The sequence below is a fragment of the Saimiri boliviensis genome, chromosome 7 (assembly GCF_048565385.1).
Source record: "Saimiri boliviensis isolate mSaiBol1 chromosome 7, mSaiBol1.pri, whole genome shotgun sequence".
Taxonomy (NCBI): Eukaryota; Metazoa; Chordata; class Mammalia; order Primates; family Cebidae; genus Saimiri; species Saimiri boliviensis.
In genome coordinates this window covers 78846166-78872336 of record NC_133455.1, presented here as the reverse complement: position 1 = coordinate 78872336, position 26171 = coordinate 78846166, and the positions used below count along the sequence as shown (strand labels likewise).

The window sequence follows — 26171 nt, the reverse complement described above, 5'->3', positions numbered from 1 at the left end:
AGAAAAAAGTTAACCTTGTTCAGGTCCTAGTTTAAGTGGACTAATGATTAACAGCAGAAACAATAGCCAACACCATAGACATCTCAACTAGTTCAGCTTACACAATTCTTGTTTATTTTGAGACAGGATCTGGCTGTCACCCAGGCTGGGGTGCAGTGACTTGATACTGGCTCACTACAAACTCTGTCTCCCAGGCTCAAGCCATCTTCCCACCTCAGCCTCCCCAGTAGTTGGGACTTCAGGGGCATGTCACCATGTCCGGCTAATTTTTGTATTTTCTGTAGAGGCAGGGTTTTGCCACATTGTCCAGCGTGGTCTCAAACTCCTGAGCTCAAGTGATCCACCCACCTCAACCTCCCAAGTGCTGAGATTACAGGCATGAGCCACCCCACCCGGTACATATTTCTATCAGCATTTTGGTCAAATTTAATCAGTCTCTAAGAAGTGCCAAAACTGTCCCTCGTCTTCCTGTCTTCTTCTGACCCCACCAAACTCTTCCAATTTCTGCCCGTTACGCAGTTCCAAAGCCACTTCACATTTTCAGGTATCTTTATAGCAATGTCCCTCTCCTGGTACCAATTTTCTGTGTTAGTCTCTTCTGCGTTGCTATATAGGAATACCTGAGGATAGGTAATTTACAAAGAAAAGAGGTTTATTTTGGCTCACAGTTCTGTCGGCCACATAGGGAAGATGGCATCAGCATCTGCTCCCGGTGAGGACCTCAGGAAGCTTGCAATCATGGTGAAAGGCAAAGGGGAAGGTATGTCACATGGTGGGAGAGGGAACAAGAGAGAGAGGAGGGGGTGCCAGGCTCTTTTTAAACAACCAGTTCTCACATGAACAGAATGAGAACTCATCACCCAGGAGGTGGTGCTAAGCCATTCATGAGGGATCCATTCCCATAATCCAATACCTCCCACTACGCCCCAACTCCAACACTGTGGATCACATTTCAACATAAGATTTGGTGGCCTGTAATCCCAGTACTTTGGGAGGCCGAGGCGAGTGGATCACGAGGTCGAGAGATCGAGACCATCCTGGTCAACATGGTGAAACCCCGTCTCTACTAAAAATACAAAAAATTAGCTGGGCATGGTGGCTCTTGCCTGTAATCCGAGCTACTCAGGAAGCTGAGGCAGGAGAATTGCCTGAGCCCAGGAGGCAGAGGTTGCGGTGAGCCGAGATCGCGCCATTGCACTCCAGCCTGGGTAACGAGAGCAAAAACTCCGTCTCAAGAAAAAAAAAAAGATTTGGTGGCAACACACATCCAAACCACATCAGTATCCACTGGTGTCAAAACCAGGGAATAATTAATGCAATGTCGCCATACTCAAAACAGTATGTTTCATCTTCAAAGACTTTTCAAAAATATAACCAACTAGTCCCTGTCAGTCCTCTGAAGTCTCTTCTCAAAAGGGATAAACAAAATGACTGAAGAAACAGATTTTAACCTGATAGGAAAAAAACAAATAGAGCCAGATCAAGATAACAGTACTTCTATTAAAACGTCTTAGATTTATTTTCTAGCTTATTCTAGATGTGCTAATTTTTAGCAGTTTGTGGAGGACCACTACAGTCTGGTCATCAAAGACTTTTTTCTAAGAAAGTTTAAAAATATACATTAAATGATCTGAGAAGTTTAACAGTCCATATCCGCATCAAGATTTATTTTTCTCTTGTTCTTTCAAATAAATCTTAACCACTTCCAATTCAAGGATGACGATCTCAAGCTTCCATGAGATCTGAGGCCTGTCCTGAGCTTCGAACACCTAATTCTGGCTGCCAGCTGGCTGCTACACAAATGTTGTGAATATGCCCTAAAACTGAGCTGTTCCCCTAAACCTGTTCCTCTTCCTCCCATGCTCCCTGATCCACAGGGGCATGGCCATCCTCTCACCCAGCCACCTTCCGTATCTCCACCTTTTCCCTCTTCTTCCTTGCCTGCCTTCACCCTGGTAGATCAGGTGCCAGTGTGACAACTCAACTTCTGGAGTCCTTCTCTCTCCCACTGCAACTTCCCTATTTCTAGCCCTAATGACCTTCACCAAGTTACCGCAATCAGCTTCCAAACAATCTCTCTCCCTCTTTCTCCCACTAAACTCTGCCATAAACTGCTGTGAGTTTTGAAATCATGGGTCTGACCCATGATTTTCTTTCTCCCTAAGCGGCTCCTCCCCACTCAGAAAATATTCAGCCCTTCTGAGCCTGCCAACCCTCCCTCGTTTCCAGCCTAGTTTCTCACCACACCCTTGGGTGGCAACCCTTGCTGCAGCCACACCACTAGTTGGTGCCATATACCCCAGCACTCTCCGCTTCTGCCGGGTGCCTGCCTGTGTGAGCTTCCTTTCATGCACCACTCCCATACATGCATACCCACCTCCTCCATCAATAGCCACATGCCACCATATGAAAGGCCTAGTCACTCCCTCTCGTATTATACACACATTTCCAGATTGAACTCCTCCCCCACTCAACCATGGGAGAGCCGCCTTCTTTCTGAGCAGCCTCCTAGAGTCCAAATCTCATCCTTCCCAGTGCAAAGGCAGGCATCTCCTTCAATGATCCTCACTCCCCAGACACTCAGCCTTTCTTTCCATTCAAGTCCTCTCATCTAAAAATAAATAAAAAACAGGCCGGGTGCAGTGGTGCACGCCTGTCATCTCAGCACTTCGGGAGGCAAAGGTGAGCAGATAACCTGAGGTCAGGAGGTCCAGACCAGCTGGACCAACATGGCAAAATTCCATTTCTACTAAAAATACAAAAATTAGCCAGGCATGGTGGCAGACACCTGTAATCCCAGCTATCTGGGAGGCTGAGGCAGGAAAATCGATTGAACCCAAAGACAGCGGTTGCAGTGAGCCACAACTGCACCACTGCACTCCAGCCTGGACGACAGGACGAGACTATGTCTCAAAATACACGCATACATACATATACATACAATGGATGACAACACCCTTACCACTTCCTTTGCACTGTGGCCTCCTCATTTTATTACACCATCCTCTCCTTGCCAGACAAGCCTCATGGAAGAGCACCTCCGCTCACCCTCCCACGTCCTCTGCATTACTCACTCACCACCCTCTGCAGTGTGACTTGTGCCTCCAGTTCACTGAAGTGGCTCTCCTCAAGGTCTCCAGAGACTGCCTCATGGTTCAACCCCAGGCCTTCTTGGCTTTTCTGCAGCGCTTGTCCCATGACCAAGCCCTTGTTCTTGAGGTGGTCCCAACCTCAGATCCCAGAACAACCACCCTCTTTCTGTACCCTCTCTGACCACTCCTTGGTTCCTCCATGGACACGCCCTTCTCTGCTCACTTCTTACCTGCTGGTGCCCCATGCTACTGTGGTGTCCTCCATACTTCTGTCTAAAGACCCCTTTTTTGCTTTACACACACAGTTCAGGTGGCTGCATCTAAGCCCATGACTTCAACAAATCCAAAAGCTCTCTCTGCAGACCAGGTCTACCTTCTTGATAAGAAACCAGAGAAACTTAAATATCCCACAGACATCTCAAAACACACAGGCCCAGATTTACTCACTCACAATTTACTCACTGCCTGGTGTATGCCATACATTCATTGCCTCAATGTATCCTCCCTCCTAAACCTAATCTTTCCCCTCATACTTGCTTTCTTGGTGAGTGGCTGCTTGCTAGCACCATCTTTCAAGGCACCCAAACCAGAAACCCTCAACTCATCCTTGACTCCTCTTCCTCACCACCTCCATGCCCACATTCAGTGTTACTAACACCTCCCAAAGCACCAGAATCTCCAACCCAACCCCTCTTCCACTTCATCCCCACATTCATGCCTTCATTCCAATTTAATAACTGAACATCTACTGAGAACTGGCTAGAACTTACTCCCGAGTAGACATATGATCACATGTCCTGATAGTAAAAAGAACAGTTATCGATTTCTAAGCAGCCTTTTTGTTTTGTTTTGTTTTTGAGACAGGGTCTCCCTCTGTCACTCTGGCTACAGTGCAGTGATGTGACCACAGCTCACGGCATCCTCAAACTGCTGGGCTCAAGTAATCCTCCTGCCTCTGCCTCCCAAAGTGCTGGGATTACAGGAATGACCCACCACGGCCTGTACTTTAATTTTCAACTTTAAATCTCTTTTGTGGATGACAAAAATTATACATATGGCAGCTCACATTTTCCCTTTTGATGAATGAAAAATCTTAAAATCAATCAGTGCCTAAATGAGTGGAATGCCTATGTGTAAATTCAGAGGTACTTCAAATATTTCATTACTTAAACATTTAGGATCTGGGAATTTGGTGCTTTTATTTGCCAAAAAATGCAAACAACTTTTTAGTTCACATAAATCATTTTTATACATCACTCATTCTCATAGGCCAACTTTTCAATTTAAAGCAAACATATGTGAGCAGCTACCTAAATCAGCTATTTTCATCAGAGTATCACATTACATATAGAAAATGCACCACAGAATTTCAGAAATACTAGGATCTGTTTAATAAAAAGGGTAAAAAATTATTTTTGTGAGAAATTACGATTTTCATAACTAAAATAATTATGATTTTTCTGGCCGGGCAAAGTGGTTCACACCTGTAATCCCAGCACTTTGGGAGGCCAAGGTGGGCGGATCATGAGGTCAAGAGATCGAGACCATCCTGGCCAATGTGGTGAAACCCCGTCTCTACTAAAAATACAAAAATTAGCTGGCATGGTGGCACGTGTCTGTAATCCCAGCTACTTGGGAGGCTGAGGCAGGAGAATCACTTGAACGAGGGAGTCGGAGGTTGCACTGAGACGAGACTGTGCCACTGCATTCCAGCCTGGTGACAGAGCAAGAATCCATCTCAAAATAATGAGTTTCATAACTAAAATCAAAACTGTGTACTTATGCATTTAAGTACAGTCCTTCTGGCTAGAACAGCAGTGGGGCTGGTACAGTGGCTTATGTCTGTAATACTAGCACTTTGGGAGGCCAAGGTAGGCAGATGGCTTGAGCCCAGGAGTTTGAGACCAGCCTGGACAACACTATGAAAGTCCGTCTCTATTAAAAATACAAAAAAACTAGCTGGTGTGGTGGCGCGTACCTATAATCCCAGCTACTCAAGAGGCTGAGGTGGAAGGACTGCTTGAACCCATAGGCAGAAGTTGCAGTGAGCCAAGGTCACACCATTGTACTCTAGCCTGGGCGACAGAGACCTTGTCTTAAAAGAAAAAATTAGCCGGGTGTGGTGGCCTGTGCCTGTGGTGGCCTGTGCCTGTGGTCCCAGCTATTAAGGAGGTTGAAGGGGAAGGATCACTTGAGCCTGGGAAGCCTGGGACGGTCAAGACTGTGGTGAGCTGTGTTCACACCACTGCACTCCAGCCTCGGTGACAAAGCAAGACCCTGTCTCGAAAAAATAAAATAAAAATTAGACAATCGACTCTTGCATTTTATAATAGGATTCAACTTGCTGAAAGTTTTCTAGGAATATTTATCTGTATGTGTAGACCACCTGGAATAAAGGAGACACTTGAAGCAAAGGAAAAAATTAATCAGGCCATGCGTGGTGGCTCATGCCTGTAATTACAGAACTTTGGGAGGTTGAGGTGGGTGAATCACCTGAGGTCAGAGTTCAAGACCAGCCTGGCCAACATGGCAAAACCCCGTATCTACTACTAATACAAAAATTAGCCGGGCGTAGTGGTGCATGCCTGTAATCCCAGCTACTCAGGAGGCTGAGGCAGGAAGAATTGCTTGAACCCAGGAGGTGGAGGTTGCAGTGAGCCGAGATTGTGCCACTGCACTCCAGCCTGGGTATCAGAGCGAGACTCTGTATCAAAAAGAAAGAAAGAAAGAAAAATTAATCTTCCAAAGGAAATGAACATACTTCCTCAATCCCAAGTGCTGCACCAACCCTCAAGTACTGACTCTTCATGGAAGCATAGTGGCTAAACTATCCCTACTGTCCTACCAATTATCAGTAAGATGATTGTCATACATTCATCCTGTCCTGGTTTTGAGAAATGTGGCATTGCTGATGGGCTCTTATTAAATAGTTCTTGATACTGTATTTATAACTCCTGCAATAAGCAGAAGTTCAGAACAATCAAGTTTTCTTTTGGCTTACATGAAACCCATTCTTAAAAAAAAAAATTTTTTTTTTAATAAAATAAAAAAAAATAACGTTCTTGCTGGCACTAGATAGGGGATGAATCAAAGATATCACCCATATCCCCCTTGATTTATTTCCCAAGACAGTCCCTCTTTTGGGAAAGAAATAGTTCTATATATTCTATTCATTTCTCAAACACCAATGACTAATCAACTCACTTGGGTTCTCCCCATCCAAGCAGGTATGACCTAATATAGCTGTTTCTAAACTAATTCATTTGGCATCTCAATATATTTGTGAAGCCCTCTTCTCAAGTCCTATTGCTGTTACTTTCCTTCCAGCCAGTAATTCTGCTCCAGAATAAACTCACCATTTGCCATAAAGCTGGACAGTCCCTTTGAGGAAGACACTGAAGCCAAAAATGGTTAAGTAACTCTCGGAAAGTTCTCTCTGCTAGTTAATAAAGGACCAGTCCTAGGACCTAGGTCTCCATACTCCTGGCCCAATGTACTTTTCACCAAAATGTCCTACTTCCACATGAATACAGAAGCTATTACTGTTGTTTTATTATTACTCACTCTGAAACCAAAAAAAAACATGTTAGTGCCTTCACCAAACTTTTCCTTGATTGTATTTCTGACACAAGTGACGTAAGTGTGATCAGATGAAAACCAGGTGGTCAATTAACAAATATCAATGGGACTCCCTCTGTCCCCAGTGCCAGGCACCAAGCTAGCACTGAAAATATCGTGGTGAACTAGAGACATGGCCCGCCCTTGTGAAGCTCATAGACAGGATAATCTGGAAAGCTTAAAGCTAAATTAACTCAAGTCCCCTGATGCATCCAACTTGCTAGAATGTCATCTTCCCCCAAATCACCACAGTGCTTCATGAACACAATCATCAATTCATTAAGTAATTTAAACTTGATGCTTAGCTATCAATTGTTCAGGTCCCCAAACACAAATCACCACTTTGCAGATAAGAAGAGATGAGGAGTAAATTCATTTTCAAAAACTGTTTATCAAGTGTCAATACTACAGCAGGCTGAGAATTTATCATCAATTTACATGAGACAAGATTAAAAGTAGGATAAAACCATTTTTTAGTAGTCTCTAAACACACCTATGATTGCTACCACACTTATGATTACATAATAATCTATAATTTAGGAATACTTTCCACATACATTATTTCATTTGACTCCTCTATCACACTGTTTTTAAAATTAAGAAACTTAAGGAAGTTAACTAAGGAATCTGCTCAAGTTCCTATAGCTAGTAAATAACAGATCCAAAATTAAAATAGTCTCCCCATTCTAGATCCTCAGACCTTTCTACTGAACCACACCGCTTTCATAAAATCTCCTACCAAATTGTTTTAATTAATAATGCTGGATGAGCATGGTGGCACACACCTGCAATCTTAACACTCTGGGAGGCCAAGGGAGGAGGATCACTTGAGCCCAGTAGTTCAAGACCAGCCTGGGCAACACAGCATGATCCCATTTCTACAAAAACATTTTTTGAAATTAGCCAGGTGTGGTAGTATGCACCTGTAGTCCCAGCTACTCAGGAGGCTGAGATGGGAGAATCACTGGGGCCCTCGAGTTCAAGGTGGTGGTGAGGCATGATTGCACCACTGCACTCCAGCCTGGGTGACAGGCTGAGACCCTGTCTACAAAATAAAAAATAAAATGAAACCATTCTAATGCCATTAGAAGTAATAAGTTAATCTTTTTCCCTTTCTTTTTCTTTCTCTGAGACAAGAGTCTCACTTTGTTGCCCAGGCTGGAGTGTGGCACAATCTCAGCTCATTGCAATCTCCACCTCCTAAGTTCAAGCAAGCACATCAGGCTAGTTTTTGTATTTTTAGTAAAGATAGAGTTTCACCATGTTAGCCCAGGCTGGTCTTGAACTTCCAACCTCAAGTGATGTGCCCACCTCGGCCTCCCAAAATGCTGGGATTACAGTCATGAGCCACCGTGCCCAGCAGAAATAATAAGTTAATCTTTATTAAACATGTACTTATATGCCAGGTATTGTTCCAAGCCTTTTATATGTATCAACTTGTTAATGATAACATTTATACAAAAATATATCAACATTACAGCTCAGCCAATTAAAAATTTTATAAGCAATTAAAAATCTTCACAATGGCATCTGGAATTAATAGAAAGCCAGTTTCCAACAACCAATTCATTGTGAGAAACATACAACCAAACATACTAGAGGAGGTTGTGGGTGGAGAGAGAATATGAAAACCCAGAAGGCGCATCCAGCTTGCAGGACTAGGAAGAGGTTTCCCATCGGGTTCCAAGACTTAGACCAGTTGTATAGAGTACGAACAACTCTGAAGAGTTGACCAAGTAGATCACATGACTCATTGAGCTTTAATGCCTGCACTGGAACATAAGCAAGCCTGTTGTTTCCTAAGTGTGGAAACATCCAGCATCGCTGAAACCCTCAGAGCTGAGACAGTCGCTCTGTGGAGAGAGAAGAGGGCTGGGAACCCAGCTGCGACCAGGGAACTGGACTCTGAGGACAGCAGCAGCATCTGCCTTTGCAGTATGTTATACGGTTTGCATGTATTACCTTATTTGATTTGATCTCATGAAAACCAGAAAGAAGACAGTGACTAAGCCCCTAAACAATGAGCACAAGACCTTCTGGAGGAAAAAGGAAAACCCCAGGAAGAAGCGGAATTTGTCACCAGGTCAAGCGAGCAGCCCTGGGCAAAACTAGCCAGGATCCCATGATCAGAGGCAGATAAGAAAGAAAAAAGGAAGTTAAAAAAAAAAACAGTGTACAATGTGTTAACTTATACATTAACTCTTGGGCAAAAGAACCATACTTTCATATGCCTGATCTCTTTCAAATGGAGTGGCTTGCTTTAAAGAAAAAAGAAGTTGTTGAATTTGGTCTACTTTGACAGTATATGGGGTGGTTTTGTTTTTTGTTTTTTGTGGGTTTTTTTGTTGTTGTTGTTGTTTTTGAGACAGAGTTTCACTCGTGTTACCCAGGCTGGAGTGCAATGGCGCGATCTCGGCTCACCGCAACCTCCGCCTCTGGGGTTCAGGCAATTCTCCTGCCTCAGCCTCCTGAGTAGCTGGGACTACAGGCGTGCACCACCATGCCCAGCTAATATTCTGTATTTTTAGTAGAGACGGGGTTTCACCATGTTGACCAAGATGGTCTCGATCTCTTGACCTCGTGATCCACCCACCTCAGCCTACCAAAGGTGTTTTTTTAAAATAACATTTTTTTCCTATTGTAAAGATACTACACGTTCCATATGGAAAATTTAGGAAATACAGGAAAAAAATTAAGAAACTACATCTATTCATCAATACCCCTCTGACTTAAAATGCCAACTTTGTAGAAATAAGCTAGTATTCTTTTGCTATTTCCCCTGTATGGGTGTGTATATATGTAAATTATATTTTTAAGCAAAATACTTTTTTGTGTGTAAACAAAATGTTAGAAATACAGTTGTATTGCAAAAAAAAAGAAGAAGAAGTTGGTAAAGACTTGTGATTAGGTGGCTCCAGGCTTGGTCAGCAGGCAACAGCTCCTTTCCAAAAACAAAGGCACCACAGTGATATGGCACGCAGCTTAAAAAAAAAAAAAAAAAAAAATAGGGCCGGGCCAGTGGCTCACACCTGCAATTCCAGCACTTTAGGAGGATGAGGCAGGCGGATCAGGTCAAGAGATTAACACCAGCTTGGCCAACATGGTGAAACCCCATCTCTACTAAAAATAAAAAATTAGCTGGGCATGGTGGCACATGCCTGTAGTCCCAGCTAGTCAGGAAGCTGAGGCAGAAGAATCGCTTGAGCCCAGAAAGTAGAGGGCACCGTGAGCTGAGATCGCACCACTGCACTCCAGCCGGGTGACAGAGTGAGACTCCGTCTAAAAAAATAAATAATAAATAAAAATAATCCTCCGGAAATTACTGGCGCTCCTTCCCGATTAAATTACATTGAGATTCCCAATTCATTCTGGTTAATAAAGGCAAAAAGACAGACCTAATTTCCTGCTATTTTTCGCTCTTCGGCTGAACTATTAGTTCACTTCAAATCTATCAACACTGTCAGTTCTCCGTAGGTCTACTAGCATCAAATGAAAAGAGGTATATGATCACATATAGGAGGATCTTTTAAAAATAACAATTGCTAACATTTTTATTAATGCTTATGAACTTCTAGGCATACTGCTAGTTTAAAAATGAGGAAACTAAGGCTTAAAGAGGTACAATGACTTGCTGGGCATGGTGGCCCATGCCTGTAATCCCAGCACTTTGTCAGCCACGTCAGGAGGACCACTTGAGCCCAGGAGTTCGAGGCCAACCTAAGCAACATAGTAAGACCCTGTCTCGTAAAAAATAAAACAAATACAAATAAAAAGAGTGGCCGGGCATGGTGGCTCATGCCTATAATCCCAGCACTTTGGGAGGCTGAGGCAGGCAAATCACAAGGTCTGGATTTTGAGACCAGCCTGGCCAACCTGGTGAAACCCCATCTGTACTAAAAAAAATTACAGAAAATTAGCTGGGTGTAGTGACAGATGCCTCTAATCCCAGCTACTCGGGAGGCTGAAGCAGGAGAATTGCTTGAACCTGGGAGTCATAGGTTGCAGTGAGCTGAGATCACGCCACTGAACTTCAGCCTGGGCAACAGAGAGAGACTCTGTCTCAAAAAAAAGAAAAGAAGGGCTGGGCGCAGTGGCTCAAGCCTGTAATCCCAGCATTTTGGGAGGCCGAGGCAGGTAGATCACGAGGTCAAGAGATCGAGACCATCCTGGTCAACATACTGAAACCCCGTCTCTACTAAAAATACAAAAATTAGCTGGGCATGGTGGTGCGTGCCTGTAATCCCAGCTACTCAGGAGGCTGAGGCAGGAGAATTGCCTGAACTCAGGAGGTGGAGGTTGCGGTGAGCCGAGATCGCGCCATTGCACTCCAGCCTGGGTAACAAGAGCGAAACTCTGTCTAAAAAAAAAAAAAAAAGAAAAGAAAAAAAAGAGGTACAATGATGACTGGCCCAAGATAATACAGTTAGCACTGATTTAAACACAGGGTGCCCTACACAGCTACCTGCAATTAATCAGTTAAGAACACACAGTTCTTTCTCTTTTTCATTATTGAGTTTTTAAGTCCTCACCTCAAACAAGCAAGATCCATTGTAATGGTAATTTCAAAACTGTAACAGAACTTCCTCCTTTAGGAAAGGATTGTAAGTGGATTTGCTGACATCGGTGCTAGGTTTGCCTTAATGAAAGGTACTTCTTCCAATACACAACCAGCCCAAATTCTCTTCCACCAAATTTCATGAATACTTACTTGGGTACAGAAACCAACATGACAGCCAAGGATCAAACCCCTGCAAGACAGCAGCACCTCATTCATGCTAACTGACAGTTTCATGTCACCAAATCTGGTCACATGAAAAGCAAAAAAGCAATTTTAAAACAGAAATATCGCCAGGTGTGGTAACTCACACCTGTAATCCCAGCACTTTGGGAGGCAGAGGTGGTAAGATCACTTGAGGCCAGGAGTATGAGGCCAGCCTGGACAACACGGTGGTCTCTACTAAAAGAGAATACAAAAATTAGCCGGGCACGGTGGTGGGTGCCTGTAATCCCAGCTACTCCCGAAGCTGAGGCACGAGAATCTCTTGTATCCGGGAAGCAGAAGTTTCAGTGAGCCAAGATAGTGCCACTACACTCTAACCTGGGTGACAGGGCGAGACTCCACTTCAAAAAAAAATAAACTTCCGAAATACCTGAAAGGGTTGTACTTTCCTCCTAAAGAACACTGGCAAGAAAAAAAAACAATCCACAAGCCTGTCTGAACAAACGCAAACAGACCTCATATGGACAAACACAATATTGTTTCTTTATAATATCTACATAATATTTACATTTTCCCATAACTAGGAAATTACTCACCACAGTTAAGTAGCCCTGAATTTACCTCTGGCATGCCATGAAACCTGCATCTACTTAAGGCCTAAACGGATAAATGTGCTAGTTACATTTTTCATCTCAGAATTCCTTTGATATTAAAGTCCAATAAAACCAACTGAATTTTAATTCTCTAAGGAATGCTAAAGTTAATTTTAGTACTGGTACTTTTCCTCCTATGTGATACATATAATTATGTTGTTTTCTAATTTCATTTAAAAAAATTTTGTTCCTAAGACTTTGCTGGCAAAATATCAAAAAAGATTCCTCGAAACAAGCATTTGTAGGAAATTTTCATGATAAGCTTTTTTAAGAAATGGGGATTAAGAAGGGCTCATAATCTATCAAAGTCAGAAATAACTCTTCACATCTTTTTAAAAGATTCACTTAATAAAAAGATTCTGAAAGAAGAAAAAACTTAATGTAGGAGTTAATCAGAATAAAAGAGATTAAGCAACAATTTTCTACAAAGGCATCAACAAGCCTTAAAGTATTAAGTTGGTGCAAAAATAATGGAGATTTTTGCTACTGAAAGTAATGGCAAAAACCACAATTACTTTTGCACCAACTTAATAGATGCTAAGGCCAGGTTCCTTTCTCACTGCAATTTTTCAACAAAAGAAAATAAGCCTGTAAGTAAACAGTATAAATTATCTTTGGTGGGTAACGTTTCCAGCAGTTTGTCCTACCATCCTTTTTTCAATACCTAGCGTATTTACAAAATAAGTTAGTTTCGTCCAAATTCTACAAGAGTGGTTGGAGAACAAGCCCTAAGTTTACTGAAATTCAAAGATAAACAGGAACTTCCAGTCACCCTTTTTTAAAAAAACACGGTTAGAGGAAAACACACCATCCAAACTGCCCACCCTCTGAATCCCATGGGTTTATTTACAGTGATGATTTCTTAGCAATGCCTTTCCCATGGTGTAACTACAGGAGTAACCAGTAAAATATTCTGCTGAGTTTCAGTGATGTCACCCTGAAACACATTCTGAAGTATTTCAAAATACCTGGGCGGGGCGCGGTGGCTCACACCTAAAATCTTAGCACTTTGGGAGGCCAAGGCGGGCCAGTCACCTGAGGTCAGGAGTTTGAGATTATCCAGCCAGAAAAACATGGTGAAATCCCATCTCTACTAAAAATACAAAAATTTGCCAAGCGTGGTGGTGCATGCCTGTACTCCCAGCTACTTGGGAGGCTGAGGCAACAGAATCGCTTGAACCTGGGAGGCAGAGGTTGCAGTGAACCCAGACAGTGCCATTGCACTCCAGCCTGGGCAACAAGAGCAAAACTCCTCTTTAAAAAAAAAAAAAACGCCTGAATAAGTAATACCCCTTTGGTACAAACAGTATAAGTCAAAAAAAAAAAAAAAATCCCCAAAGTTCAGCTGACCGCAAAAAAGGAGAACCATCTACTCAGCTAAAAATGCACAGGACTCAAGCAGTGCTCTCTCAAGATTCTGTGTACCTAACAGACAAATAGGCAAAGGTCATGCATGGCTAATTCTCACACCAGGGGAATTACTCAGAAGTATTAAAAAAAATATTAAATTCACAAACGAATGTGCCAGGTGCAGTGGCTCACGCCTGTAATCCCTGCACTTTGAAAGATTGGGGTGGGTGGGTCATGTGAGGTCAAGAGTTCAAGATCGGCCTGCCCAACATGTATTTTTATCTGCTAAAAATAGAAAAATTAGCCAGGCATAGTGGCACATGCCTGTACTCCCAACTACTTGGGAGGCTGAGGCAGGAGAATCACTTGAACTCGAGAAGTGGAGGTTGCAGTGAGCTCACGCCATTACACTCCAGTCTGGGCGACAAGAGCAATACACAGTCTCAAAAAATAATAATTTTAAAAACGGTAATAATAAAGAAATGCAAAGTTAAATAGCAATAATGTGCCTTTACTTACTGAAGTTTTTTTCCCTCTATTTTAATGACTATATCTAATGGAGGTAAGGGTGTAATGAAACTTCAAAATAGACATAAACTGGCAATATATAACCAGAACTACAGGAAGTCACACCCTCATAATCAGTAAAATTCCATTTTTGTACAACTATCCCATAAAATTAATCCATAATGGAAAAGGTTTCCTGCAGAAGAAATCTATTACAGTAGCAAAAATTAGAAACCTCCAAATTTTCCAATATTTGGGGAATAATGCCAATTCATTAAAATACAATGTAGACAATAAAATGACAGCTGAACTCATGCAGCAGTATTCCATAATCCTAGGTTTAAATAAGGATTCCAATTTGTCAGTATAGTATTCCTCAAAAAATTAAAAACAGAATTATGTGATTCTATAGCAATTATTATTTATGATATAGATCCCAAAGTTTTAAGAAGGGTCTTTAAGAAATATTTGTACACCCTTGTTCACAGCAGCATTATTCACAACAGCCAAAAAGGTAGAAGCAATCCAAATGTCTATGGAAAGACGAATGGATAAACAAAAAGTGAAATATAAATACAATGGATATATTATTCAGCCTTTAAAAGGAAGGAAATTCTGACACATACTCCAACGTGAATAAATCTTAAGGGTATCATGCTAAGTAAACTAAGTCAGTCACAAAAAGACAATTGCTATACAAGTTCACTTATAAGTGATATCTAGACTAGTCAAATTCAGACAAACCTATATAGGCCCCCTGTGTAGGCAGATTTCAACCTGTTTTGTTCACCACCAAATCTCTAGCACTTAGTCTAGCATCATTGTGAATATTCAACACTTGAGAAATGAATAAAAACTACCCTCCCCAATCTTACTACACACACACACACACACACACACACACACACGCTCAGCCTGCACTAATTTTTTTTTTTTTTTTTTTTTTTTTTTTTTTTTTTTTTTTTTTTTTTTTTTTTTTTTTTTTTTTTTTTTTGAGACAAAGTTTCACTGTGTTGCCCAGGCTGGAGTGCAGTGGTGCAATCTTGACTCACTGCAACCTCTACCTCCCAAGTTCAAGCAATTCTGTGTCAGCCTCCTGAGTAGCTGAGATCACAGGCACATGCCACTATGCCAGGCTAATTTTTGTATTTTTAGTAGAGGCAGGGTTTCACTATGTTGGCCAAGTCGGTCTTGAACTCCTGTCCTTGTGATCTGCCCGCCTCAGCCTCCCAAAGTGCTGGGATTTACAGGCATGAGACACCATGCCCAGCAACTTGCACTAATTTCAAGTGAACCCTTTGCTAATTATATTCTAAGTCTGTTAATTCCAAGACCTTCTAAATCTATCCTTTCGGTCTCCAATTCCCAAACTCACCCTTTTTCCTCCTCTAATTATCTCACTTTTTTTAGCATCTGAAAGAAGAACCGAATGCTGCAATATATAATTAGTACATTATTCTTAGCTGACTGAATCATATAGCAGTAGTTAGCAATTACGGTCCATAAAATGCATATTAAGCTCGCTGTTTTAATACTTTATGAAATATGAGCCCTATTCTCTCTGTAAACGGAAGGCAGAGTTGCACTGAGAATGCCATTAGGTCAGTTTTATCTTATTGGCTCAAGCGGGGAAAAAAAAAAAGGGGGAAGTTCCCCACACAAAAGTTTCACAATTCCAAAATGCTAGTATGTGTGTCCCCAGGATAGGCTGAGAAGAAACTAGCCCGAACAGTAAAGGGCAAGTTCCCCCTTCACAAAGAAAATCTTTCCAACATACAGGGCTGGCACCCCCTCATCCATCCATTTGCAGCCACAAAAACAATAGAGATTGAAACCTCGGGCGGGGGCTGCCAGCTCTGCTTTAGCAAATAGCATTGTTCAACAAAAATATAATGCGAGCCACATGCATAATTTTAAGTTTTCCAGCAGCCATGCTAAAAAATAAGTAACATTGATTTTATTTAGCTCAATATATTCAAAATATTATCACTTCAACACGCAAGTGCAATGTTTTAATTATTGTAACATATTTTACATTCTTTCTTTCTAGTCTTTAAAATTTAGTGTGTATTTTTTACAGCAATCTCAATTCAGACTAGCCACATTTTGAGTGCTCAAAAACTACATGTAGCTAGTGACTACCAGTACAGTTTTAGAGTGGTCACCTCGATCTCAGAATATATTTTCTGATTTGTTACACACGTTTTTAAATATATTCAAATACTCATCATTTTTTACAGGTTCTGACATCCTCCCTAAAGCATTATCTGGCCATCTCCCTTTTAAGAAAAAAAAAAAAGCAAAAGCCATTTGACTATAATACTGAAAGCCAAACCAGAACTACCTGTTTAAACTCTTAAGAAAAACCTGGAATACTCAGGAGGCTGAGGCAGGAGGATCATCTGAGCCCAGGAGTTCAATGCTATAGTGCACTATTATACCTGTGAATAACCACTGCATTCCAGCTTGGGCAACATAGAAAGATCCCATCTCTTTAAAAAAGAAAAAAAAAAGACCTGGAAAATAAACAAAATTTGGTTGTTTACTTAATTTTGGTTACCATTTCGGTTAATTAACCAGTGTTTGGTTAACTGTGGTTAAAGTTATTAAAAAAGCATTTTCTATCCTTAAAGATTATTATGTTTCTGTTGGAAGATAGTCATCAATAAGGAAATGTGATTCTTTTACACAGGCATGTAAAACAGGAAGGAATACACTTCCATGTCAACATTCCCATCTAAGTGGATGCATAGGGCCAGGCGTGGTGGCTCACGCCTGTAATCCCAACACTTTGGGAGGCCAAGGCGGGCAGATTACAAGGTCAGGAGTTTGAGACCAGCCTGGCCAACATGGTGAACCCCCATCTCTACTAAAAATACAAAAAATTAGCCAGGTGTGGTGGCGTGCACCTGTAATCCCAGCTATTCCGGAGGCTGAGGCAGGAGAATTGCTTGAACCCAGGAGGCAGAGGTTGCAGTGAGCAGAGATCCCGCCACTGCACTTCCAGCCTGGGGGACAAAGCAAGACTCCATCTCAATAAATAAACAAATAAATGCATAGCTTCACCATGCTACAAAATAGGTGTGTTCCTGAAAAACTACAAACATTGCAAAGTTTCCTCAAATACACTAAAGGAGCAAGTTCTTCAGGGAAAAATTAGAGAGATATTTTCTTTTTTTTTTTTGAGACGGAGTTTCGCTCTTGTTACCCAGGCTGGAGTGCAATGGTGCGATCTCGGCTCACCGCAACCTCTGCCTCCTGGGTTCAAGCAATTCTCCTGCCTCAGCCTCCTGAGTAGCTGGGATTACAGACATGTGCCACCATGCCCAGCTAATTTTTTGTATTTTTAGTAGAGACGGGGTTTCACCATGTTGACCAGGATGGTCTCGATCTCTCGACCTCGTGATCCACCCACCTCGGCCTCCCAAAGTGCTGGGATTACAGGCTTGAGCCACCGTGCCCGGCGAGAGATATTTTCATTTGCCTATTGGGTAAGCTTTTTAATAACATTACTAAATGAGGCTGGGGACTGTATTTTGTTCACCACACTAACCCCAGAGCCTAAAACAGTGGCTGCCATGTAGTAGGCACTCAATAAACTGTCAACTAAGTAGATGAATGAATAAATGAGTTTTCTTAAAACAAGGGGAAAGTATATAAAGTGAATTATGCCTTACCAGTAATAACAGATATTCACTAATATCATCCCATCTTAAATCACTGCTACCTGTAAGATACTGTGAAGGCTTATGGTCTAGTTTGGAAAGGAGGAGTCATTGTATATAAAGGAAAACAGTACCAAATACTGGGACAGCCATCCAAAATTAGTAGGCTTTCATTTGGTCAAGCACCTTAAGGGCCGAGCATTTATTTCACGTAGCAGGTAAAAAATGCTCATCTCTGTCCTCAATAAACAAAATATAATGGCAAATTATAATTTTTGCTATGAAAGGAAAGAACAGAGGGCTTTAAGACTTTTCTGAGAAGGAGACATTTAAGTCGACATGTTAAGGAGAAAGGAGGGCAGCAACTCCAAGCCATGGTTCCGAGATGGGGATGCAGCCCGAAAGGAATTAAAGAAAAGGCTGGCTGGGCGCGGTGGCTCAAGCCTGCAATCCCAGCACTTTGGGAGGCCGCGGTGGGTGGATCACGAGGTCAAGAGATAGAGACCATCCTGGTCAACATGGTGAAACCCTGTCCCTACTAAAAATATAAAACATTAGCTGGGCATGGTGGCGCGTGCCTGTAATCCCAGCTACTCAGGAGGCTGAGGCAGGAGAATTGCCTGAACCCAGGAGGCGGAGGTTGCGGTGAGCCAAGATCACGCCATTGCACTCCAGCCTGGGTAACAAGAGTGAAACTCTGTCTCAGAAAAAAAAAAAAAAAAAGAAAAGAAAAGGCTAAAAGCTATTACATCACGGGTAAACAATAATGGTAATCTGGGCCTTGTTTTAGAGGTAATGCCTGCTTGCCATGTGAATAAAACCTTCCTACTAGGCAGTGTGTGTAGTTCTTCAAAGAGAGGAAGATGCAAAGAGGCTAAGTTAGCCAAGACTTGTCATATAGAAGAGCAGCTCCTTTGCAGCTCCATTTATCATATATCCTACTGTCTTTTCACCATCCCTTCTGAAGTGGAACTGATAGCCAATGGCCTTTGGCCAAATTAGGAGTGAACCACATGTTTCAAACTGGGGCCTTTATTTAAAGACAGCTACTTATGCTTTGGAGACTTGGGGGTGGAAAATGCGAGCGCTAATGCCCAGGGGGCTAGGAGCTGGTGATCAGGCCACACTAGAAAGCATTTGGTCAGCCTCAGTTTTTTTCTCCCAGAAAAAGAATGTTAACAGTATGACATGCACTGACTGCCAAAGGAAGTCTAAAAAGAATAACCACATTATGGGATATTTTTAGCCTTTCTTTTAAAAAATGTTTTGTGTCACTGCTTTCCAAATAATTGCAAATCTTGAAAGTTAGCCAGAAGAAGAAATGGGATAAGGAGTATACTGCTCAAATATGAGGCTTTATAAGTCTTGCTCACACAAACACAAAATTCCAATGGATTAATATCGTGTAAGAACAGAACATTTCAGATACACTGACAAGGTGTACAAATCACCTTGCACTAGGTTAAATGTGTGGTGAAAATGTTTATGTCCCATAATACAGGAATTAAAATTTAACATTTAAAAAGCTAGTATAGGCTGGGTATGCTGGCTCATGCCTGTAATCCCAGCACTTTGGGAGGCCGAGGCAGGCAGATCACTTGAGGTCAGGAGTTCAAAACCAGCCTGCGCAACATGGCAAAATCCCATCTCTACAAAAAATACAAAAAATTAGCTGGACATGGTGGCAGGCTCCTGTGATCCCACCTACTCGGGAGGATGAGGCAGAAGAATTGCTTGAACCCGGGCAGCAAAGGTTGCAGTGAGCCAAAGCCAAGATCATGCGACTGCAGTCCAGCCTGGGCAACAAGAGTAAAAAGCTACTATAGTCAAAACACCCATGTCTTAAACCAGTATTCTTTTACCCCAGTGATCTAGCTCTAAAACTTCTAATGGAAACACTAATCAAAGAGTGCAGCTCATTACTGTTGATTCTAGCAATAAGACACAACCAAATAATTGAGGCACAAAAATATCTGAATAAGAAAGAGAAAAGCAAGCCGGTGTAGTGGCTCATGCCTGTAATCCTAGCACTTTGGGAGGCCGAGGTGGGTGGATCACCTGAAGTCAGGAGTTCAAGACCAGCCTGGCCATCATGGTGAAACCCCATCTTTAAAAAAATAAAAAAGAAAAAAGAAAAAGAAAGAGAAAACCAAAAGGGTGAAGACGAGGCCTGCTATCTGCAGTCTCATAGGCTTACTTACTGAAAAATTCTTCAGTACAATTTTTCTAAGTGTGGGTTGTACAGAAGACAATTTCAAGTTTTTCAAGACTTCTTGACTATTATAGTGTCTCATTTCCTTATTCCTATTAACTACCAAAGGCTCAACAGGAGAGGTAGCTTAGCTAAGAGGTCAGACATACTCCAACAGATTAATAATTTTAGGCCATTTCTACTCTGGAAATCTGAGTATGTCTTATATTTACAGGTAGTTTGATTTTGGTGGGAAATCGGGAAGGCAAATGATAAATTACAGAATTGTTCACATTTTTTATTCTGCTGAAAACAATGATGAGGGGGATCCTTTGAAACACAGGGAATCCACAAATTATTATAAAGACTGTCACAACAATATATACAGGTCAGGGAGTTGAAATTTTAAGAAACAGCTGGGAGCAGTGGCTCTTGCCTGCAATCCCAGCACTTTGGGAGGCAGAGGCAAGCAGATCACTTAAGGTCAGGAGTTCAAGACCAGCCTGCCTAGCCAACATAGCGAAACCCTGTCTCTACTAAAATAAAAATAAAAAATAGCCAGGCCTGGCAGTGGGTGCCTATAATCCCAGCTACTCAGCAGGCTGAGGTACAAGAATCACTTGATACTGGGAGGCAGAAGTTGCAGTGAGCCAAGATCCCACCACTGTACTCTAGCCTGGGTGACGCAGTAAGAATCCATCTCAAAAAAAAAAAAAAGAAAAATTTTAAGGAACTCTGAAGCTTTAGGTGTCCTTATTTGCAAAGGGAATATGGAGCTGTACAATTATTTTCATAACTAAGAAGTTACCAAAGAGAGTGGAATTTTGAATCAGAAAACCTGAGCCCCAGCTTTCTTGCCATCTAGGTGTGGGCCTTAGACAATCACTAAATAATACCTCTCCCTTTCATTAGGTTAATGTTTCATATAGTTTTTGGGAGAATCATAAGATAGAGTACATTTGAAAATGGTAAAGATCCAGTTATTATCAAATCAGGAAAACATTCATTGATTCAGCTTGCATTCATTGAGCAACTACTGTATATACGGTACTGATCCAGACCCTGCGTCTAAAATAAACATGACATTCAAACTGCCACAAAAGGTCATATGTTAATTCCCTTTATATCTTTTAGACAGTTTTGTTTTCGAAACAGGATCTCACTCTGTTGCCCAGGCTGAAGTGCAGTGGTGCAGTACAATGACAGCTCACTGCAACCTCTGCCTCCTGGCCTCAAGCAATCGTCCCAACTCAAGTCTCCCAAGTAGCTGGGACTACAAGCGGGCACCACTACGCCTGGCTAATTTTTGCATTTTTTGGTAGAGAGGGGGTTCACCTGGACAAAAACTAATTTTGTCCAGGCTGCTGGGGAGCTCCTGGGCTGAAGCAACTCTCAGCCTTCCAAAGTGCAAAGTGCTGGGATTACAGGAGTGAGCTACCACACCCAGCCTAGACAGGTTTTTAACCCTTTTCCTTTTTTTTTTTTTTTTTTTGTTAACAATAAGGTTTAAAATAAGAAAGAAAATGATAGCATTTTCTTTATATCTATAAGGTTTTGTTACTGCTGGGGATAGAAAGCAGTTGGGCTAAGTTCCCTTGCCTGGCAAGAGAAGAAAGAAATTTCTTGTCCACCCCCTCTCTCATGCCTTTCTCCCCATTCTGCATTTACCACAAACATCTTGCTTTCTCGGGATATTTTCAAGAATTCTAGAAAGCTCATTTTCCTGGCTTTTCTACCAGGTGCTACAGCATCCAAAAAAAAAAAAAAATCACTGTAATTCTCATAGATCCTTTTAGCAACACCTCTTTCCATCTCACTAGAGAAAGGATAAATTTCACTACTATGCTGTATGTCAGAAGTGCTTATCTTATTCTTATCAGCATGAAAATGAAGAAAACAGCTTATCTAACCTTTGTTTTTTTTTATTTTAAAGAGGGGTTTTCACCATGTTGGTCAGGCTGGTCTTGAACTCCCAACCTCAGGTGATCTGCCCACCTTGGCCTCCAAAACGCTTGGATTACAGGTGTGAGCCGCCACGCCCGGCCTATCTAACCTTAGATAAAAGAAATGTTCTACATTAAGAGTGATTTGCTTTATATTTATGATGTTTTACTTCCCTAATTCACCTGTCTTACCAGGAATTTAAAACATTCACATCACTTCTTTAAATAAACCAAAACCCCGACTAAAATTCATAGTTTAGAATACTTTCTCCCCCAGGCAAATAACTCCTACAGCTCAGCACCTTACATGTGTTATGTTAGAAAGGGAAAATATGCAAGCAATAAAGCTTCAAATACACATGTGAAGCTCTTCAAGCACGGAACTATGTCTTCCTGTCCTGATTTCCAACACAATATTTCAAAATACATATTAATGTTAGGCTAATTCTAAATGCTAAATACTACTACCCCGGGTATAATATAATACGCTAGATGAAAATCACATAAATAAATGCATATAACATAGAAACAATAAATGCGGTCCCATGTGGTGGTTCATGTCTTTAATCACAACACTTTGGGAGGCCGAGGCAGGCAGATCACCTGAGGCCAGGAGTTAGAGACCAGCCTGGCCAACATGGTGAAACCCTGTCTGTACTAAAAATACAAAAATTAGCCAGGTGGTGGTGCATGCCTGTAATCCCAGATACTCAGAAGAGACAGGAGAATCACTTGAACCTGGGAAGCAGAGGTGGCAGTAGGCGGAGATCACACAACTGCACTCCAGCCTGGGTGACAGAGTGAGGCTCCATCTCAAAAAAAAAAAAGGCAGGCTAAATGCATATAAACCTAGGGAAAAAAACGGTATCTTTACTTTTTAAAGCACAAAAGGATACTCATACAATTCCAATCTGGATGCTTTGGCCCTTGTGACATCTCACCCCTGGAGAATCCAAGAACCAGGAGATTAGCAGACACTCCTGGAATAAACTCCAAACTAGCATGAGTTCCTTTTCATGTCAAATGGTAAACACAACATAAATGAAAGGAGAAAAGGCAAAGTGGAGAAGGGAAAGAGAGAGGCCAAGATAGAGAAAAGCAAAATGGAAAAAGCACAAGGAAATGCAATCTTTCTATAAACAGGGGTGGGGGGGAGGAGGGAAGATACAGTATTTCCAACTTCCAAACTTCACAGCAAACTCATGCTCTTAGAACACACTCTTGCTGAAAGTAAGAGATCCTACTCAAAGAGGCTCGTAAATAGTGGGGCCTTAAGCCTTAGAAACAATAAAAGACAGACAACTATGGCACCAGGACTTGACTGGAGAGTAACCGCTGTTATTAAATAAGGGCACTTGACTTCAGCTTACCCTTCACCGTCTCCTCTCCTCCTCCGGGTATGGGACTTAAAGAGCCTGAAAAGACTAGAACTTCCGAATTTTAGAAAGATTTTTACTTCAGAAAGTCACTAAACTTAAGAGGTCTGCTAAGACCACCCTGACAGATTGCACCCTCCCACATCCACCAAAAAAACTCATCATCCGGCCCCTTCTTGCTTCTAGTCTCTTGGTCTCGATCTGATATTAATAGAAATGTTTGCCGAACGCCTGTTTTCTAAAAGCAACATATTTGTTCCATTACAATCTGCCGTAATCTGATGTGAGCGTGTCCGAGTTGGCCGCGTCCCAGGGCCAGGAGGCCGAGGGTTCTAGCACCGACCTCCTCAGTCCAGCCGACGTGCCCCGTTTCGGGAAGGCCCCCCTAAAACACACGGCCACGGCTGGCGAAACCGGCACAAGTTCCCTTCCCATCCTTTCCCAACTCGTGCTTCCCACGGCGTGCTGCCTCCAAAAAAGGAAGAAACCGGCCGAAAGGTTAGCTGTCGCCGGTCAGTACCGGAGCCTGTTTGCAAAACATCTGGGCACCAAAAAACCTAGCTTTACAGAAAACGCACAACCCTGAGTCCCGCAACCGAGATTTAGTGAGCGCCTACTGTGTCAAGGCCCGCGGTGCCCTCGGACACCCACCCTACCGGGGCGTCCGGGCAAGGAAGGAGGGAGCCAGGTCACCCGGCCACCCCTAGATATCACACGTTGCCCCCAGCCACTCCGGGGGCCACAGGCCAGTGAGTAGACTAACAGGAAGGACAGGCGCGCGGACCCGACTGTTGACCCAGCGGGGACGCGAAGAGGAAAGACGAGGAGTGACCCTGGGACGCCTCCTGGCTCCGGGACTGCTCCCCGCAGGCGGCGGCCCGAGGCCGGGCTGCAGAGGCCATCTGGCGCGGAAGGCAGGAGCCGGCCCTCAGCCTCCCCGCCCTTCCTCCGCCTTCCCTCGCCCACAGCACAAACTCCAGGCACGTTGCCGGGATCAGAAAACGCAGAGGCCACTTCTCCGCCCGCTCCTACTTCCCGGCGAGCATCCCCCGCGCGCCCCGCAGAGACACGTGGAGTCTGGGGGCGCCCGCCGCGCGCCACTCACTTGTTGGCCGGAGCGGGGCTTGCCCTGGGGCGCTCTCCTGAAGAAAGAGGTCCTGGCGGTGAAGAAGAAGTCCTCGGCGTCCTCCTCCAGGCTGCTGTAGCCGCTGCTCATGCTGCCGGTCCCGTAGCGCGCGGGCGGCCTCCCCGGGGCGCAGGCGGCAAGGCAGGGGGTGCCGCGCCCGCCCGCCGCGCGAGGTTCCCGGCGCGCGGTCCCGGGCCGTCCTGCTGCAGCTGCGGCCGCCGCTCAACCGGGCTGCCCGGCCCCTCCTGCCGCCTCCACGCCGGGCTCCAGGCGCTGCCCGGCCGCGGTGCGCCCGCAACCCCGCCTCCCCGGGCCCCGCCCCGGACGGGTGGCCGGTCGAGCTCCTCCCCGTGCGGCCCCGACGCTCCCCGCCCGGCCGCAGGTGGGGGCAACCCGGGCCCTCCCTTTCCAGGCGCGCGGGTTTCTCCCAGCAGCTTCGCGGAACCCGGAAAGCGGGGCGCGAGGGCTGCGTCTCGTGGGGCTCTGCTCTGGTCGCTTCCTCAACCTCCCGGAAACTGCAAATTCCTCGGCGAGCGGCCCGCCCGCCCCCAGCCCCCAGCCCCCAGCCCCGCTAGCACGAGTTTCGGAGAGGGCGGGGGCAGAGAGGGGAACTTTCTCGCTGTCCACACCCCGCTCGCCCCCTCCCAGGGTTCTTTGGGAATGGGTGGGGGTTGCCTGGCCGGGGGGGGGGGGACCTGGCCGGGGGGGCCCCCGAGGGTTGCCTGGCCGGGGGGGCCCTCAGGTTCCAAGGCTTCCTGCAGCCGCAACGCCCCGCCCTGAACCCCAACAGCTCGCCTCTCCTGGAGGATTTCAAGTTAACAGAGATGGGTGGGGAAATTAACAACGGGGTTGAGTTTATTCGAATGAAAACATCCTTTCTGGTCATTCATTTGAGCTTCCGTCTTACCCTTTTGCCCTTTTTTCTAGCTAGGGCTCACTTCCAAATAAGATCGTTATCTTAGGCGCACTCAGTGCAACTGAAGGGTGAACTAGTTCTATAGTTACCGAGCAATCGAGTGCTTATTAATTAAATGTGCTTTGTAAAATCCCAGCCATGGTCAGCCTTGTACGGTCACCCACAAGGCATGGTTTAAGTGGTGGGGATAAGGAGATCAGGGAATTCTATTCACCCACGTACAAAAAAGAAAGTTTCCATGTTTTCTAAATTCCTTCCCGTCAGCTAATCCTCTTTTAAAAGCCACCTGTGGGTAACGGCCTTTTACACCTTGGTGTTATTGCACTGATTTAAATCATACTACTTTCAAATCTTGACTGAAAGATTCTTTTGAAGATGCAAGCCCTGCTATGGTTAGTGAGCTTCAGAAGAGGTTTCATTAGAAGGGGAAGAGAGACGTTAGAAAAGAGAAAATGTCCACTCATTATAGTCAAACTAGCCAAACCGTCTTACATTTTCTCCTGCAATCCTCCGAGCAACTCTGTAAGGTAGGTAGTACTATTTTATGCCGGTGTTAGCCCTAGAGCAGCAGCTGAGACTTAAAGAGAGGAAAGTAGCTGCAGGTGGCCGGACTCAGACCGTTCTGTTCTGCGTTCTGTTGATCTGAACATGGTCACATACCCTACAAGGTTCTCTGCTTGGTCCGGGTCAGCCATGCTCTTTTGTGGACTACAGGAAGAAGAATTGGACCAGAAAATGACGGGGAGAGAAAAATTGGCTCATGAGTCATCCTTCTGTCCCCAGGCTGAAAGAAGGCTTCCAAACCTGCTCCACCTTCAGGCTCACACATCCAGCTTGTAAAATAGTTTATTACCCCCACGTGATTCACAACAACTCCAGAAGGCGGGTTCTTTGAGTTACAGCCCATTTTAAAGGTCCCACAACATTAAAGCCGTCTTCTCAGCCACACAGCTACTGAATGATAGGAAGCCAGGAGTTCTAACTCCATATAGTTTCACCCAGCTTAAGTGGATC

The 26171-nt window shown here is 43.7% G+C and overlaps 1 protein-coding gene across 2 annotated transcripts in view; it reads right to left on the bottom strand.

Annotated features, from left to right (window-relative positions):
• RASSF3 (Ras association domain family member 3) overlaps nucleotides 1–25692 on the bottom strand; it is a 108799-nt gene extending 83107 nt beyond the window's left edge. Inside the window, exon 1 of one of the 2 annotated variants that reach the window (XM_074402847.1) lies at nucleotides 25650–25692. Coding sequence is in view for 1 of the 2 variants with exons in the window: in XM_010337275.3 (XP_010335577.2) it covers nucleotides 24221–24331 (111 nt within the window). In the remaining variant the exon portion in view is untranslated. Of the gene's footprint in view, nucleotides 1–24220; nucleotides 24546–25649 lie in introns of those variants that run through there. The other variant, XM_010337275.3, reaches the window with a different exon arrangement.
• Between the last annotated feature and the right edge of the window lie 479 nt (nucleotides 25693–26171).